This window comes from Podarcis gaigeae (genome assembly GCF_964106915.1).
Source record: "Podarcis gaigeae genome assembly, chromosome: 16".
In the NCBI taxonomy this organism is placed as follows: Eukaryota; Metazoa; Chordata; class Lepidosauria; order Squamata; family Lacertidae; genus Podarcis; species Podarcis gaigeae.
The window spans coordinates 14,055,252-14,072,400 of record NC_139693.1 but is presented as its reverse complement, the minus strand read 5'-3'; the positions used below and the strand labels follow the sequence as shown (position 1 = coordinate 14,072,400).

The window sequence follows — 17,149 nt, the reverse complement described above, 5'->3', positions numbered from 1 at the left end:
GTCCTAAACTACTATCTCTCTCATCACTGCCTCCCCAAAACCCTGTAACAGGAGTGGGGTGACTGTTATGTACTGAAGTTCTCACCCTGGGCCAGCAGGGGGATACTGTAGATAGTTTTCACTCAGGTCCACATATGCAAATAAGGGATTGAAAGTGACGTTCAGTGATTGGATAGTTACAAAAAATGGTTACTGTTGCGTTCTAGTGGAGCTCTATATAAGCAGGCTGGCTGAACCCTTCAGTTCAGTTCTGTTCTGGCCTATGAGTAAACAAGAGCTGTTTGAAGAATCGCTGTGTCGTCTGATATGTTCACCCACAATTTAACACCTGAGCATTGGCCAGGCTGACGTAGGAAGGGCAAGAGGGAGAGAACTGTCCAAAGAAGGCCATGGAGAGAACCTAAGAAGATTAAGCAGAGCGCAGCTGCTGGATCGGGCCAATGGCCCATCACAGTCTTCTCACAGTGACCAACAATATGCCTCAAGGCAGGTCCCAAATGCAAATGAAAGTGACGTTCAGTGATTGGATAGTTACAGAAAATGGTTACTATTGCATTCTAGTGGAGCTCTCTATAAGCAGGCTGGCTGAACCCTTCAGTTCAGTTCTGTTCTGGCCTGTGAGTAAACAAGAGCTGTTTGAAGAATCGCTGTGTCGTCTGATCAGTGGCGAAGCGTGGGGGGTATAGGGGGGGCCGTCCGCACCGGGCGCAACCTCTGGGGGGGGGGCGTGCTCGCACTCACAGCTCTCTGCCCGAGTGCTAAAATCCATGGGTTAGGGGGCGCAAATTACTTGCCTTGTCCCGGGTGCTGACAACCCACGCTACGCCACTGCGTCTGATATGTTCACCCACAACTTAACAGTGACAGTGGGGTTGCTGTACGCTGCTGTCTCAGGCCACCAATTATTATTATTATTTCTTATGTATTCGTTTTCTCAGCCACCCTTCACAAGTTTAAAAATACAGCATAAAAAACAGCTAAACCACACTACAATCAACATAACGAGACAGATCCTAAAATATCAGGTGTCAAAGGCCAGGGTAAAGTCTTCAGCACATAACCCCCCCCCCCCCAAAAAAAATTGTGCTTGGCAAGAGAGAATTCCACAACTACAATGTGGAGAATGGGTCTAACAGCACCAGATGACAACATAAGGTTATTGGAAGGTACCCTCTCAGCCTCAGCCTGACCCACAACCCCTGCTGGAAGTATAATACACCCTCAACTTCAACCTTCCATCCTGAAACAAAGGGACAGCATTCTGAACTTGCAACTATTAAGGCTATTATTAAAATGATGAAAAGGTTTTTCTACATTATCCCCCTTTTTTTACGCAAAATAAGGCCAGAGTCAGAAAAAGCATGAAATTCATTCTTTGCGGCTGCCATTTGTTTGAGGGTGGACATGCTAAGTCACAAAGCTACATCAAAATCTTGAATTTCTCCATTGATTTCTATAGGAAACTTCCACTTCCACAAAGGAGGGCAATGGCTTCTAGGTTCAAACTAAGGGATATACAATAAAATGTTACAGCATGGGCCACTCCTATTCAGGGTTCCAGCCAGCCATGCCCTTTTCTATTCCATTCCTGCCAACTCTCTTCTAGGGTCTCTTGTTCTTCTCCTTCTACAGCCAGCTAGCTTTCCACGGCCAATGACTATGCTCAGTCCTCATTGGGCTGTTTGCGGGACTTTTGTCCCCTTAAGATTATTTTTTTTCTAATGTGTTTTCGTACTCTTGTAAATCCTGCAGTTTCCCCAAGCTTGCTGATTTTGTGCACCGAAAGTGCCATTATGCCTACATAACCATTAGTTTTGCCCAGTGCTTTTTTTCTGGGGGTACGCAGGGGTACGCATATCCCTAAACATTTTGTGAATCTAAGTGTGGCCTCATTGAGGGGCAGTATTTCACTATTGTAATATTTCCTACACTATTTCCTACACTATGAGTAGAAAAATGAGAATACCCCTAAACATTTTATTTTTAGAAAAAAAGCACTGGTTTTGCCTACATAACAGGTGGCATGGTGACCATGTTTTCATTCTGAGGGCCACATTCTTTTCTGAGTAACCCTCTGGGGGCCGCATTCCAATGGTGGAAGGCAAAAGTTGGCAGAACAGTGAATAGAAATTTTACTTTTGTACCAGAAGGCTAGTTCTACCCCTACTCACACATCCCTCTCTATCCCTGATCCAGAAAAAGCAAGAGGCATTATCATAATTCAAGGACACATTTTAGCCAGACAAAAGTACTCGGGTGTGCATAGCAGGACCGGCGCAGGGTTTGGGTCACATTCAGCCCACGGGGCTTGAGATTCCTGCTTCTGCATATCCAAATTCATTTAATTTACTCATTTAATTATCTAAAGTAAATATACACTCTTATAAAACTGCGGGTTATTACAATAATCCTGCTAATATTTCAACCTGTTTACAATTTATCTGTAAATATTCAATAAAACATTTCCATTCTTTTACAAAAAGTTTGTTATCTTGATTTCTAATTCTTCTGGTAAGTTTCGCCATTTCTGCATATTCCCTAAGTTTTTGTATCCATTCTTCCTTTGCTGGGACTTCTGCTTCTTTCCATTTTGGGGCAAGTACTGGTAACATTCTTGCCGCTGTAGTAGCATATATAAATTTCTATACAATTTAGGTAGTTCTGTCCCTATAATTCCCAAAAGAAAAGCTTCTGGGTTTTTTTATATAAAAGTTATTTTGAACATATTTTTCAATTCATTATATATCATTTCCCTGGGAAACGGACTAGATGAACCCTTGGTCTCATCCAACAGGACTGTTCATCCGTTCTTATGGTGCAGGGAGCTGAACTCTTGGGCTATTACTATTATTTTTCTATCTTGTTTTTTCTGCCCTCCTCACTTCAGTCATAAAAGTCGTCTTTATCATGCAAGCTGTCATCTTTGCTTGTTTCCTCTGCGTCAGCCCAGAGATCTGTGGAGAGAAAAGGGTATGGTCATGGATTGAAGCGTCTTCTACAGTGTATTTCAGTATATTCCCTACTTTTGCAGAGCATTGGGGAACCTACATATGTTGCTGGACTACTGCTCCTATAATCCCTGACTATGCTAGGTGAAGCTGAAGGGCACAGGAGACCAGCAACATCTGGAAGGCTAGAAGTTCCTCAACCCTGCTCTGCAGAAATATGCAGTCTCCTAAAGGTAAAGGTAAAGGTATCCCTGCCCGTACGGGCCAGTCGTGACCGACTCAAGGGTTGCGTGCTCATCTCGCTCAAGAGGCCGGGAGCCAGCGCTGTCCGAAGACACTTCCAGGTCACGTGGCCAGTGTGACGAAGCTGCATCTGGCGAGCCAGCACCAGCGCAGCACACGGAAACGCCGTTTACCTTCCCGCTAGAAAGCGGTCCCTATTTATCTACTTGCACCCGGAGGTGCTTTCGAACTGCTAGGTTGGCAGGCGCTGGGACCGAGCAGCGGGAGCGCACCCCGCCGCAGGGATTCGAACCGCCGACCTTTCAATCGGCAAGTCCTAGGCGCTGAGGCTTTAACCCACAGCGCCACCTGCGTCATGCAGTCTCCTAGCAACACACAGATCACTATTTTTCCCGCAGTTTGGTTGTACTCTTTTAGCTCGAGATGCCAGCAATTGAACCTGGACCTTCTTTATGCAGAGCCTAGATTCTACCACTGACTTTTAGTCCTTCCCTGTTTGTATCTCAGGGCCAATTCCAGACTATCACTATTTGGAAGAGTGGGCTTCTATTGCATACTGGCAAATTCAATGTTCCTCCACTGAATAAAAGATTCATCCCAAAGCTTGTGCGAGCAATTAGAACTATGGCTGCATACACATGGCATTTTATTCTAGAATCTGTTGAGACTGAGTCGTTCCCCCACCCACCCACATACATACTCTACACATAATCTAGATCTACTGCATATTTTTTTGATCCTTAAAAGTGCGTCTTGAGAAACTGGTTCCACTCCAGCAATGAAAGCTGCTTACAGATTGATTCTGCATTATCCCACAGGGTGATCATTTGAAAATGTATGAAAACAAATGTAGGCAATGGATAGGGACAGTTTGTATCCACAATTGCCCAAATACATTGAGGGTGGGTGTATATCAAGATTGCAATCTCCTCTTTCTTCTTCATTTACCTAGGCATGTGAAGCAAGGAAAAGGCATGGATAACATAATTGGGGTGTGGGGAGGGCGGAGATTATAATACATTTCTCAGGAAACTGAACCCACCCTTGTGGACATCTAAAATCAATCTGGAAGGAGCATGTTGAGGACAAGCATGAATTATTACAGATTGAGAAAAACTACATTTTTGTGCTACAAACAGGTTAGTGCGCATGCAGCTTACGCCCGGTCTTTATTGAACATTCATTCTGATTCATTTGCAGAGTGTTTACACATCTTCCTTTTCATCATTTGTACATTCCCTACTTTCCATTGCATTTCCCCAATGCTTTCCTAACTACAAAAATCTATTCTTTCTTTTTCTTTTTTTGAAAAAAGTGTTGTTGCACTATGGTGACAAAACATTTCAATCCACTCTGATCAGGGAAAACGACATTTCCAGTATGTGCTCGAATCATTCCCACAAAATAGCAACAGCCTGGATGCCTCCTCAGGTTGTGCAATTAAAGTGTATTTGGTGCCCTTGAGCAACAAATCTGCTTGGAAGAAAAACACAAAAACCACCTCCCAGACTTTTTGTGATGAGTAAAGTGGAAGGAAAATGAACTGGCAAGTGTTGGACAACATTTGTTTGGCACAATGTCATATAACCTCCCAACAAATAAATCAGAATGAACATTCAATAAACAGTGGATGTTGTATAAGTTCCCTACTAAATGTGTGCAAAACGTATCGGAATGAACTATCAATAGACAGGTTGTCTGGAGTGGCATGGTTATTATCCTGAGAGATTCAGTTTAGGCTGCCATTTCTCTGTGCCCAAGAAATTTCCTCTCACCTTGGAGCCTTTGAAGATCTGCCTCACTCTGCTGATCCCTGTGGAGAAAGAAAATCAGATACTGAAAACTGAGGATCCAAATGCAGAAATGACCCAAACAGGCTTCGCTGCAATACCAGAGTTGTGTCCCACACTGTGCTTCTCCTCCACCCCACCCCACCCTTGCCCCTCTTTGCACTTCCAAGCTGACCTGGCTAGGATTCCAGGTTCCATATAGCTCACAACCCCTCTGTTACTGCAGTCAGAGGGAATAACCTACTCCTGTTTTGTTTCTTTCAGTGGGTTGTGTTTGCAGACCCTCCAAGTGTCCCTGTTTTCCAGTCGTCCTGGTTTCTGATTTGATTCTGGAATATCCCGCTTTTCCTTAGTACGTCCCTATTTTCATTGGAGTAATGTTGGAGGCCGGGCTGGATTTAGGTTTGATGAGGCCCTAAGCTCCTGAAGGTAATGGGGCCCTTATATGTCCAGCTGTCCTTTTACCTGCCCTGCATCTTCCAACATTCAGCTGGCCTTGGTTTCTAGCATTGTGAGAGAGACTGCATGGATATTGGAACTGCATAACTCCAAGGTCCACTAGGTTCAGTGGGTCTTCCTCACAAGCAAGTGACTCATAAGAGCATTGTCTTGGAGCCACTAGATGGCGCCTTGTTATCATGGGATAATTGGTATTCGAGGCAATGGAGGATCTGATGACAAAGCGAGGGAAGAAAGATGAAAATTCATCAGGAGGATGAATCATCTTCCATATCAAGAAAGGCACAAATAGCTGGTGGTTTTCAGCTTAGGAAAAGCCATCCATGTAAGAGGAGAAAGGCATCTTCTAAGGTCATGGTGAGGGATGTGGGCAGAGTTAATAAGTCCAGTTCTCTTGCAAAGATGTTTAGATGGACTTCATTGGAGAGGCAGGACATCCAGGTGCTATTTAGGAACCTAAGCAGCTGCCTTATCCCAGGGTCAGACTATTTGTCCACATAGGCCAGTACTGGCTACTCAGGCATCCAATTAAATTGATAGGAGGCAGAAACATGATGCTTATAAAATGAAGTACAGGCAACTCCTCATTTGCGCAGGGGTTACGTTCCAAGGCACCACACATTGAAGGGAAATTGTGTATATTGGGAACCCCATTGAAACCCCCCGCAAATATGCTCTAAACCTCTGGAAACCCTTGAAAAGCCCTTTAAAAAAACCAAAACTCCACCAAACTCTGTCACAATCGCTCCCTCCAAACCTCCTTGTTCAAACTCCAAAACTCCACAGACCTCATAGGTTGGTTCAATGGCTCATGGGATTGCTAGACGCCATTTTCACACTCCTTTAGGGCCATTTTTGCCACTTTCCATGCCCCTTCCAGGTTTGCAGGGATGTGCTTGTGCCTCAAATGTCCATAAATGGGAAGTTGCCTGTGACAATCTATGATTGCTTCATGGAGAAGGGCTGTAGCTCAGTGGCACAGCACCCACTTTGCGTGCTGAAGGTCCCAGGTTCAATCCCTGATGTCTCCAGGCACAACTGGGACAATTCCTTCCCTGAAACCCTGGCAAGCCATCTAGACCAGGTTTTCCCCAAACTTGGGTCTCCAGCTGTTTTTGGACTACAGCTCCCATCACCCCTAGTTAGCAGGATATCAGGGATGATGGGACTTCTAGTCCCAAAACAGCTGGAGGCCCAAGTGTGGAAAACCTTGATCTAGACCAGTGTTTCCCAACCTTGTGCCTCCAGATGTTTTTGGCCTACAACTCCCATCATCCCTGACCACTGGTCTTGCTAGCTAGGGATGATGGGAGTTGTAGGCCAAAAACATCTGGAGGCACAAGGTTGGGAAACACTGATCTAGACGTTACTGAGCTAGATGAACTAATGGTCTGACTCTGTCAAAGACAGCTGCCAGTGTTCATGTTCCTTAAGATAGGATGGGGTGTAGATAAAGGAGGAGAATATGAGGCCCCACCTTGATTTTGGCTTTTTGGAGAAAGGAGCCAAAGCAGCTTCAATATCTGTATCAGCTTCACTCTCTTCCACTTCCTCCTCCTCCTCCTCCTCCTCCTCTTCTCCTTCACAAATGGATTCTGTTCCTGCATTCGATAAATACGTGTGAACTAGGAGGAATTTGACAGGAACAAGGGGGAAGATGGTGAGCGGTATCATCTGACATGGGAAAGTACTCCATCTCGGTTGCCAGATTCTCAGTTGTCTCTTTGTTAAAAGGACTTCCTGGACAGAATTTAAACCAGCCTCCCCCAACCCAGTGCTCTCCGTGGACATCTCATGGGGCTGATGGGAGTTGTAGTCCTATGCATGTGGAGAGCAACAGGTTACGGAAGACTGGTTTAAACTGTTGCATTGGACCTCTAGAACAGTGTTTCCTAACCTTTGGTCTCTAGCTGTTTTTGGACTACACTTCCCATCATCCCTAACCACTGGTCTTGCTCGCTAAGTATGATGGGAGTTGTAGTCCAAAAACAGCTGGAGACCCAAGGTTGGGAAACACTGCTCTAGAACAGTGTTTCCCAAACATGGGTCTCTGGCTGTTTCCAGACTACAATTCCCACCATCTCTGACCACTGGTATTGCTAGCTAGGGATGATGGGAGTTGTAGTCCAAAAACAGCTGGAGACCCAAGTTTGGGAAACACTGCCTAGAACCTTAAATGATCTGGCTCCAAGACACCTCAGTGGACACTTCCTCCCAAACGAGATTCCATTTATTCAGTTCAGTGCCCCCAATCCAAATCCCGTTGTGTTGGATGAGAGATGAATGGCTACCATGGCCTTTTCCAACTGTGGTGCCCCCTCAATAGAACTCTCCTTGTTAACGAAGTTCATGGAGTTTTGAGACCAGGTGGCTGATTTCTTATTATCAATTAATCTCTGTCTGCTGCACTTTAGGATGCTTTTTATAATGTCCTTGGGTGCAATTCTAATTTGGGGGACTGTAGATCACAGCGCTGGAGCACATGCTATGCACAGAGAAGCTCCCAGGTCCAGTCCTATCATCTCCAAGGAAGGCTGGGAAAGACCTTTGATCGAAACCCTGGAGCGTCACTGCCAGTCAGTGTATAGTATACTAGGCTAGATGGAGTTTGGGTCTGGCTTGTCATAAGAAAGCTTCCTGCTTTTCTGTTTGAATCAACCCTACAATGATGACTGGAATCTTACATTATTTTTAGAAGGAGATCCATCACACCTTGGCCAGAGCAGATGCTCTCTTTCATGTAGAAAACCACAGGTTCAGTCCTTCACAGGTTCCATCTCCAACAAGTAGCTCCAGGAAAGACTGAAACTCTGGAGAGCCTCTGCCAGTCAGAGCAGACAATACTGAGCTAGATGGACCAATGGACATACTGCTTTGTTTCCAATCAGTGCATGTCCCATAGCTTCCTACTGAAACCCTGCAGCTTTTCACAGTCCTGGGGTGGGTTTTTTTGTCCCTATTTTTTGTGTTATAACACAAGAGTGCCCCTCCTGATGACAAGAAGATTGAGAAAGCATCACGGAACAACGAATAAAGCAGAATGACGTGCAGACAGTTCAGTATAAATCCACCACTGATGCGCTAATACTACATTAATGACACATCACAGAAGACACTCAGAAAAAGGGCAGTGGAAATGTCACCGTACGTTCAGCCAGCGCTGTGCTTACCTTCCTCCATGAGCTTGACCCCCAGGGGTTGCCCATTCTGCAGACTGGAGGTCGGGCAGCTGCTGCTATCATCCCTCAAAGAGAAGAAAGAAGAACAGTGATGGGGAAGGGGGGTCCATCTCCCCACGCAGGATAGGGGAGAAGGGTTCTGCCCACCTTCCACCCCACTGGAACACTGAGAACTTACTGCTCCGATGTGCTGCAGATCCTGGGTTCCACAGGGAACTGCTCTGGACCAGTATTGATGCTGGCTACATCCTCTTCTGGGCTCCTGGTTCCCTCCTGGCTTTCCGTGCCTCTCTCTGGGCCTCCCTGCTCTTCACCGCTTCCTCCAGCCCTGTCTGGCTCACCATAATTTTTGCTGGTTCCTCCTTCCTCCTCATCCTCGCTCCGACTTCTTCCCTGGCCATTTCCATCTCCCATATCCAACTTCACTGCTTCCACCTGAGCTTCCAGCCCTGCAGTTGCCGCCCTGTTTTCTTGCACATTTTGAGTTAACCCCAAAGATCCTGGTGTGTTGTTTCCTTCTTCTGTCCTGCTCTCACCCACCACATGAATCCCACCCTCCTGTTCTCCCTGCCTAGGCTCCAGTACTTCAGCTCTACCACTTTCCAGGGACTCCTCTTCATCCTGAGCTGCTGTTTCCCCTGGAGACCCATGGTCTCCGGACATTTTATCCCACCCCAAATCCAGACTTCCTGCAGCTTCGCCCACCTCACTGCCACCACCTCTTCCCTTTTCCCATTCCTCCTTTTCCCCAAGGTTTCCGTCCTCCTGCCCATCCTGGCCCAATATTTCCTCTTGTCCCCAAAACTTGCTGGGCTCATGGATTATCGCTGTCTCATCCTCTTGCAGCAATCCTGGAAATCTGGAAAGAGAAGGGTGTGGGAGGTAGTGAGGTCAAGGGCAACAGGCTCAGGTTCATAGGCTCCTTTCAAGAAATGCCAAGGAGATCAAGTTATTGAGTTTCTCCCTACTCCTGACAACTGTCCTGGTGGAGAACCATGGATGGCTGAGATTCCAGGGTGGTGGTAAGAATACCTGTTTGGGGGCACCTGTGACAAATCTTCACTTTGAACTGTTGTGGGAGCATCCTGGCACTGTTTCAGCTGCATCCCTTGTTGCCTCAGCAATGCCTTGGAGACACTTTCAGCCACCCAGTGCTCCAAATCTGCCTCAGCTGTGTCCAAGCCACTGCCACCCGAGCTCATCCCCAGTGGTCCACGCTGACCCCAAGAAGCTGGTGAGAGAAAGAGGGGAAATAGGTTTAAGTTTTACAGCTGACCTGGTGACAGGGCTTTAACTTGAAATCGAGTCTTGAGACTCTGAGCACACAGGCAAGAAATAAAAGCTGAGCGGACTTCTGAGCAAGTGCAAAGTACTTTCTCTGAGGGGCAGAATTATGTTCCCCAGAATTTCCTGGGTGTTATCAAGAGATAGAAGAAAGCTGATGCCAGCATCCTTACCTGTTGTGTCCCTAAAAAGCATCGTAGCCTGTGACCTTCCTTGTGGGCCGTAGGCCAGGCCGCGCCCGTTCCACCTCACCGACATGTTGTTCAGCTCCTCCCTGGAGCATCCACTGCTGCTGCTTTCTTCCCTCGGGACCTCCCTTGTGATGGTGGTGCTGGCAGCAGGACTTTCGGTAGGATGGTCCTCTGGCCCCTGGACTATGCTAGTCCTCTGCCATTCCTGGGAAAGGTCTCTCTTCAACATGGCGGCCTCTCTAGGGATTGTCCAAGGTTGGGAGGACAGAGAAAAGGATCCACCTTGGCCAGGAGATATCAAGACATTCTCATCCTTCTGGGGTTGCCATGGAGACCGCGAGGAAGACCAGGCCTGACTGCGATGTTCTCTGGAAGTTTGGGAGCTGAGTGTTATGGAGGGGAAAGGATGGACCACGGAATGGCCCCAGCTCTTCCTGTGCTCCCCGAAACCTGACCAGAGTCTCCCATAAGTTTCTGGGGGCCGGGATGGCACCGTTTCAAAGGGGTGAAATGGCAACTGTTCTCTCTGGCGTCTGATTTCAAAAGGGAGCTGCCTATTCCAGTTAGCAGAGTGGGGTCTTGCCAGCAGTTCCTGGGATGCAAAGAGTGAAAGAAAGGCACGTGGGAGCCAGAATGAGAAATATTTCAAATATTCATTCTTCAAATGGTTATTTCTTTATGTTTGCTGGTGGTTTGAAATAAAACGAGGTTTGATTGTTTCTAAATGTATTTTAAAGAGCCCACAGCAAAAAGCTAATAGACAACCATCAGCATCAGAAGGTGGATGCTATACCTCAAACTTCAGAACTAGAATCTGGATCTGACAAATATTTATTCCTGAATTTATAAACTGCCCTACCTTTAGAGAAGTCCCCAATTGTGAACAAAAATGAAACATAAATAAAGATTCTTTTTTGACTTTTATTGCAGAAATTATTTCAAAAATGTAAAAAGTCAGCAAAATTTCAGATTTGAATGGGACCCTTTTCAGATGCAAGGAAATAGGCCTGAAACTTATTTGGGGGGGCCGTGCTGGGGCACAATTTGCCCATTCCTAAATGCATATGAAATTTCACTTCAAAATAATATTATTCATTGGGTTTTAGCACAACGGATTATATAGTTCACAACAGCCACCTGAGTTAGTTTACCTGTCTCACATCAGACCCCTGTGGCTTCTGAAGGCCTCTGCTCAGATGCGGAAGGGATTCTTCATAGTCACTCTGAAATAAAAAGTAGCTTTGGATCATCTGGGGGTGCCGATTTCTCCATCCCCAATTTTATCCACCAGTTAAACTAAGGTTAACTCTTGGCAGGTGAGGAGAGATTAGAACTTCAGATCAGCCATTTGTTTTCTCCATCATGGGAGCATGAATCTAGCTCAGAAGGTTAATAGTGACCCAGGTGGGTCCTTCAAAAGGATGTTCCTGGGATGCCTGTTTCGCTCAGGTCCGGCTTGCGGGTTTCCTGTGATGGGCATCTGACTGGCCACAAGATGCTGGATTAGATGGGCCTTTGGCCTGATCCAGCAGCCAGGCTCTCATGCTCTTATGATGGCAAAAGTCCTCTTTGTCTAGGATCCAACAGCGACAGCTTACTATCCCCATGCAGGGAGGATGAGGAGTATCAGCCCAAGCCAATGGCAAATAGTCAGCAACATCTGCAGGGCAGCAGGTTACGCCTTCCTGCGCTGCATGGAGGTTTAATTTGGCCATTGACATACTGCACCTTGATCCAGTTTCTTTTTAAAAGCTACCTTAGATTAGCAGCCATCCCTACCATCTTATGAATATCACCTGTTAGTTATATGTTGCACCCTATAATTCCAAAACCTAAGAATTCAACAGGCAGATCTCTTCCCGTCACTGCATCTGCATGCTGGGGGGAAATTGGGACTATTAAATGTCTGCCTCTCAAGATGTTGAATGCATGAGAATTGCTAATCCTGCCCTTGCAATATAGCAACACTACACGGAGGAAACCCACCACTAGCAACTGATGGGGATTCTTCTCCTGATTTCAAACAACCCCCGTGCCCGTTTTTCTTGGCTACCTTGGCTAAATCGCTTCTCTTCCTCCTCCTCCTCTTCCTCAATGCATCTATCTTGGCCGACAGATCCGCCAACTGGGCCTCCAGTTCAGCAAAGTCCTGCAACAGCTGTTTGTTCCGGATCCGTGCTTGGTTCTCATGCATGCATAGCTCAGTCCATAACCTGCATAGTGCAGCCACTTGTGTCTTTGGGCTAGGGGAGAAAAAGAAAATGACTCTGGCACTGCATAAAGTGGAGCAGGGTAGCAAAAATAACTTGGAGGGAGGAAATATTATAAGAGGTTGGTCAGGGTGGGGGAAGGTAAGCATCTTGCCCTTTGCTGATGAAGAGTGCCATGTATCTCCAGGGCTTAAGACTTCATGGGAAGCCCTCAAAAGCACCCTGCTGATGACCAGGCTTTGCAATACTGGTGAGCTACACTGAGGAAAGTGTTGTTCTGCATAAGCTGGGCAGTCATGTTTTTTTATTAAGATGCAGCTGCAATTGCTCATGACCTTCCTTATCTCATTGCTGTGCTGCTCAGCACGTAGTGCTGTCTATGAATGAGGGAGAAAAGGAGAGAGAGATGTGGAGACGCAGCAGGAGAGACTGAATAAAAGAACCGAAGAACTGTAAAGTTGCAGGAATCTGGCAACTGGACTTCATGCTTGCTGTGAACTTTAAGGAAGCAGGAAACTGAAAAGCAGAAACCCTCTGGGCTCAGAGAGAGAAACTGGGCAAGAAACTGCGATGTCTTTAGTGTGTTTTAGTAACATAGAAGTTCATCCTGACATATGTGTGGAATGTGTTGTACAAGGTATGGAGGTGCTACTAAGTAAAACTCTGCTAAAACTTTCATTTAATGGTCCTCCTCATGGCTTCCCTAGAAAGATGGATACTAGGGCTGCATGATGTATTGCTAGACCATCCAAAATCGCTTTGAAGTCCACGTCGTGACAAATCTCAATGTTTGTGCTAAGTAAAAAACCATGATATGGGAAAAACCGTGAAGCTGGTCATCACCTCTCTCATGATTCCTGCTGCCCCTGTTGCTCTGTACTATAAAATAACAGTTGTAACAATATGTTAAAGGTAAGTAAAACATGGATTAGTTTTAGACACCTAAGTAGTAGCCGTTACCAGGACATTACTCCGTTCATGTCTACATAGTTACATCCTTACTTCAGACATCGGGATATATCACAATATTTAGCTGGTGATATATCACAATGTTGAAAACCAGGCATTGCTCAGCCCTAATGGATAACTCTCCCTCCACGCCAGTTAAAGAGAATACAATCTAAGTGTGTGCATGTGAAGCAGAATGTTGGGACAGCGATAAGAGATGTACTGTCATGAGCTCCGCAAGTTAACAGTATCAGAGGATGCCAGGGGAATTTCTCTGGAGCCCTGATGTGGGAGCAGTGGACTCCAGGTGTCTGTTGGAGGTTTCCAGCTGTGCCTCCACATCTTCTCAACCTGGATATTTGTAACATAAAATAAAAATGCGAACATGGCAACATGGCAACCAGACCTGAGTAAGCACTCCATTCCTGGAATCTGTTGCCACTTGGAGAAGTAGGGCAAATACAACACACCTGCAGGACATCCTGCAGTTACCATCCAGCTAGGAAGTCCACTCTGCTCTATGCCAGAACTGAGCCCTTAATGTGGAGGCACCTGTCCTTTGGCAGCCTTCTATTTCAGTGCTTCTTGGAGACATTCCTCTTTCAACAATGAATGTATTTCCTCCAGTTGGCATCTCTACTGGATATATATACACCGTATTTTTCTGTCTATAAGACGCCCCCATGTATAAGATGCCCCCTATTTTGGGGGGACTCATATTTAAGAAAATGGGGGGAGATGGCCCAGAGTATAAGTCGCCCCCTAATCTTTGACATTTTTAAGGGGGAAAGCCCAGTTTTATACACGGAAAAATACGGTATGTATTCACGCCACACCACTTTCTGAGCAGTATCAGATTCCAGGGGTTCCAGGCGCTTCCCCAGGCTTCACGTTTCCTTTTGGAAATGAGGCGCAGCAGCCTGTGGAGTCTTTATGATATATGATTTATTTACATGTATATACAACCTGAGCCTATGATGGAGGGGCTCACAGTACAAACACCCCCAAAGGGTCTTGTTTCTCCCAGAGCTGCAGCCTTGGATTAAAACAGACATCAGACATTGCTCTCCAACTTTCTCTCCAGCTTGCTCCTGGGTCACACATCACGGCAAACTCTCAACTTTCAGCTCAGGATTTGCCCTTCTATCTATCTCTCATTTGTTGTCTCGCACAGAGCCCACTTTCCTTTGTTCTCTTAATGGCCCATTTCTCAAGTGATCATCTTAATGCAGGAAACTAGCCTGGCTTATATTTTAACACTTGCTGGATCCAGGGTTTAGGATGACCTCGGATACAGCCTACCCCCCCCCCCAACTTGTAACAATACATTTGGAGTGGTGTTTTAAATTTTATGTGTTTTTAATTGTATCACACACAAATGTTTAAGCTGCTTTCTGCATATGCAATCATTCTGTGTATGTTTTTATAGTATGGGGAATCCTTTTGGGTTGCTTCAAGGGAAGAGGTTCCTAAAGAAAATAGGTAATAATGTAGCTTTAACACACAGTCTGGCAAGCAGAGAGAATTGAAAAGAACAAAAATAGGAACAAAGGAAGCTGCCTTATGCAGTCAGACAAGAAGTCCTACCTGGAGACCCTGGGAATTGAACCTGCGACCTTCGGCATGCAAAACAGAGGCTCTGCCAACTGAGCTCCCGACCTGTTGGATCACAGTTGTTTCTTAACACCAATAAAAAAGCTGAAAGATGCTTTAAGTGCTCCATCCCCAACGCTGCAAGCTGTAGAAACAAGCTTCTCTAGATTGTAGCAATAAAGGTCACTTCAGCCTAGTCCCTGTTTAGAAGGGCTTTCTGCATCAAATCTCCGATTCTGTAGACTGCTAACTATGCTCTTTGCAAATTAGCCTACAGCTCTTTGCAAACTAAGAAAAGGCACAATGGAAGTGGTATGCAGTTGGGTGCTGGTTAAAAAAAGTTAGCTTGCACTACTAGCTCATCCTCGGCCAGACAAAGTCATGTGCCATCAACCATTTATCGGGGATGGTAAGCAAATTGATCATGGCTTGGTTGAAACAGGGCAGAGAGAAGGGGAGGGACTCAAGTGACCTCTGTAGGCTATTTGGAGGGCAGATCCCTACCTTTTCCTCTCGCTCTCGGTTTGTGGGGTACGATCCAGTTTGGCATTGAGAGCCTCAGGCCCACAAATTTCTTGTGACCAGTTTCTCATCCTGACGGGGGAATCTTTTGCAGATTGTTAAACTGATCCTAATGTGCTCTCCTCCCCTGTGCTTCTTCACCCATCTCACTTCCCCACACAAGGTTTCTAACTCGGCCAATCTGCAAGGATGATCTCTGGAGGATTAGCAAATAAATCTTCTTGTTAAGAAGCTGCAGCCTCTCGCCAGCCAAGTCACCCCTGAGTTTCTCTCTTTCTCTCACTCCTGGCAAGGACCAGCTAAAAGCCAGAAGGAGAGAGACCTGTTTGTGTTCTTGCACACAGTCTACGTGGAGATTAAAATATGGAAGCTTCCAGGCTACCTGTCTATTGAACACTCATCCTGATTTGCTTGCAGATATATTAGACAACATTCCCTATTTAATGAGCATTTGTTCTGATGTGCTAGTGGGATGTTGCGTCAAAACAAGCCTTCTCCCACACTTTCCAGTCTCTTTCCTTGTTGCAAGAAGTTTGACCTGTCCAGGAAGCAGGTTTGCTGCAGAAGACCTCCCAATCAACTATACTTGTACAGCCTGAATTTACAAGTATGCAATTGGATCCCACCCAAAAAAAGAACACCTTATGTCTGATCTTTTCTGAGCATTTATTCTGGTTTGTTTGCAAGGTGGTTATCTTGATTTGCTAGTGAATATATACGCCTTCCTGTTAAATCATTTGCTCCTCCCACACTTCTCAGTCCATTTCTTCATTACTTTCCTAGATGCACAATGTCCTGTATTTTAAAAGTGGGTTTATTGTGCCAGAGCAACAGAGTCCCTTAATAACACTTTAATTGCAGAAAATACTGACAGTCTAGGGGGGAAACAGAAGCTACCAAATCATCTTGATGAGATGGCCCTCAAATGTGATCTCGAGCTATCCCAGGGAAATTGAGGTCACTTCAAGATGACCTGTTCGTTGAGCAGTCATTCTGATTTGATTCATGGGGAGCTTATACAACATGGTGCCAAGCAAGTGTTAAGTTAGCCCACTCTTTCCAGAGCATTTCCCCCCATTTCTTTCCTTATTGCAAAGATACCCAAATCAACCTTTAACTGCACCACCCGAATGTCTGCAACGTGACTGAATCTGACCTGACAATAGTGATGATTTAGAAGTGCTCTTGGTCTCAAGTTGCTGTAGGGAAATGGGAGAGTGGAAGCTGCAAGGACTTTGTGACCAATCCGACAGATTGTACTGCACAGGACATCCATCAAGGAGAGCAGTTGTTCAACCAACTCCATCTGGGTTAGTAAAGACCCCTTTTGCTCTTCCTGCACGCTGTATGGAGGTTAGCTTGTACTTTTTAATCTTGTGAACTACCCTGAGAACTTCAGATGAAGAGCAGTATATATATGATATATGCTCATCACATGCAGCTTGTTTCCGTTCTACTATTCACCTCCTGACGAAAACCATGTTATTTGTTGTACTTGCTGTGTGAAAATTAATGAAACACATTTTTTAAAAAACCCTCAGTTATTTACCTTGCTGTCCTCTGTGTTGTCACGTTATTTCACCCCATTCATTTCAATGCAAAGGAAATGCAATACACACACACACACACACACCCCCCTCCTTCCTGCAGCTCTCTGCAAAGAAAGGGCCTCCTGCAGATACCATCTCATCAAGAGCTCCATTGCACATGGTGTTGGAGTCGGGCCTTTAAGGTGGGGGCACCTCCCCTCTAGTGCTCCCTCCCATGAATAGACAAGCAGGC

At 45.7% G+C, this 17,149-nt stretch overlaps 1 protein-coding gene across 3 annotated transcripts; it reads right to left on the bottom strand.

Moving 5' to 3' along the window:
• Positions 1 to 2,699: 2,699 nt before the first annotated feature.
• On the bottom strand, positions 2,700 to 12,902 carry LOC310833625 (uncharacterized protein). Of its 3 annotated transcripts, none has more exons than XM_083716274.1 (9): positions 12,148 to 12,902; positions 11,246 to 11,317; positions 10,077 to 10,686; positions 9,652 to 9,850; positions 8,798 to 9,478; positions 8,611 to 8,684; positions 6,918 to 7,065; positions 4,967 to 5,004; positions 2,700 to 2,954 (listed from the first exon to the last, which is right to left on the bottom strand). In XM_083716274.1, the coding sequence occupies exons 1-9, from the start codon at positions 12,634 to 12,636 to the stop codon at positions 2,884 to 2,886; spliced, it is 2,382 nt and encodes a 793-aa protein (XP_083572400.1). In that variant the 5' UTR covers positions 12,637 to 12,902; the 3' UTR covers positions 2,700 to 2,883. The 3 variants fall into 3 exon arrangements, with proteins under 3 accessions (XP_083572400.1, XP_083572401.1, XP_083572402.1); XM_083716275.1 differs by having other exon boundaries at positions 6,918 to 7,041; XM_083716276.1 differs by lacking the exon at positions 12,148 to 12,902 and having other exon boundaries at positions 11,246 to 11,540.
• Positions 12,903 to 17,149: the final 4,247 nt, after the last annotated feature.

Coding starts and splice junctions, on each gene's coding strand:
- LOC310833625 (XM_083716274.1), bottom strand. CDS start 12,636: ATGAGCAATTGCAGCTGCATCTTAATAAAAAAACATGACTGCCCAGCT. Junction 9,479..9,651: donor TCACAGGTGCCCCCAAACAG/GTATTCTTACCA, acceptor TTCTCTTTCCAG/ATTTCCAGGATTGCTGCAAG. Junction 2,955..4,966: donor AGATCTTCAAAGGCTCCAAG/GTGAGAGGAAAT, acceptor TTCTCTCCACAG/ATCTCTGGGCTGACGCAGAG.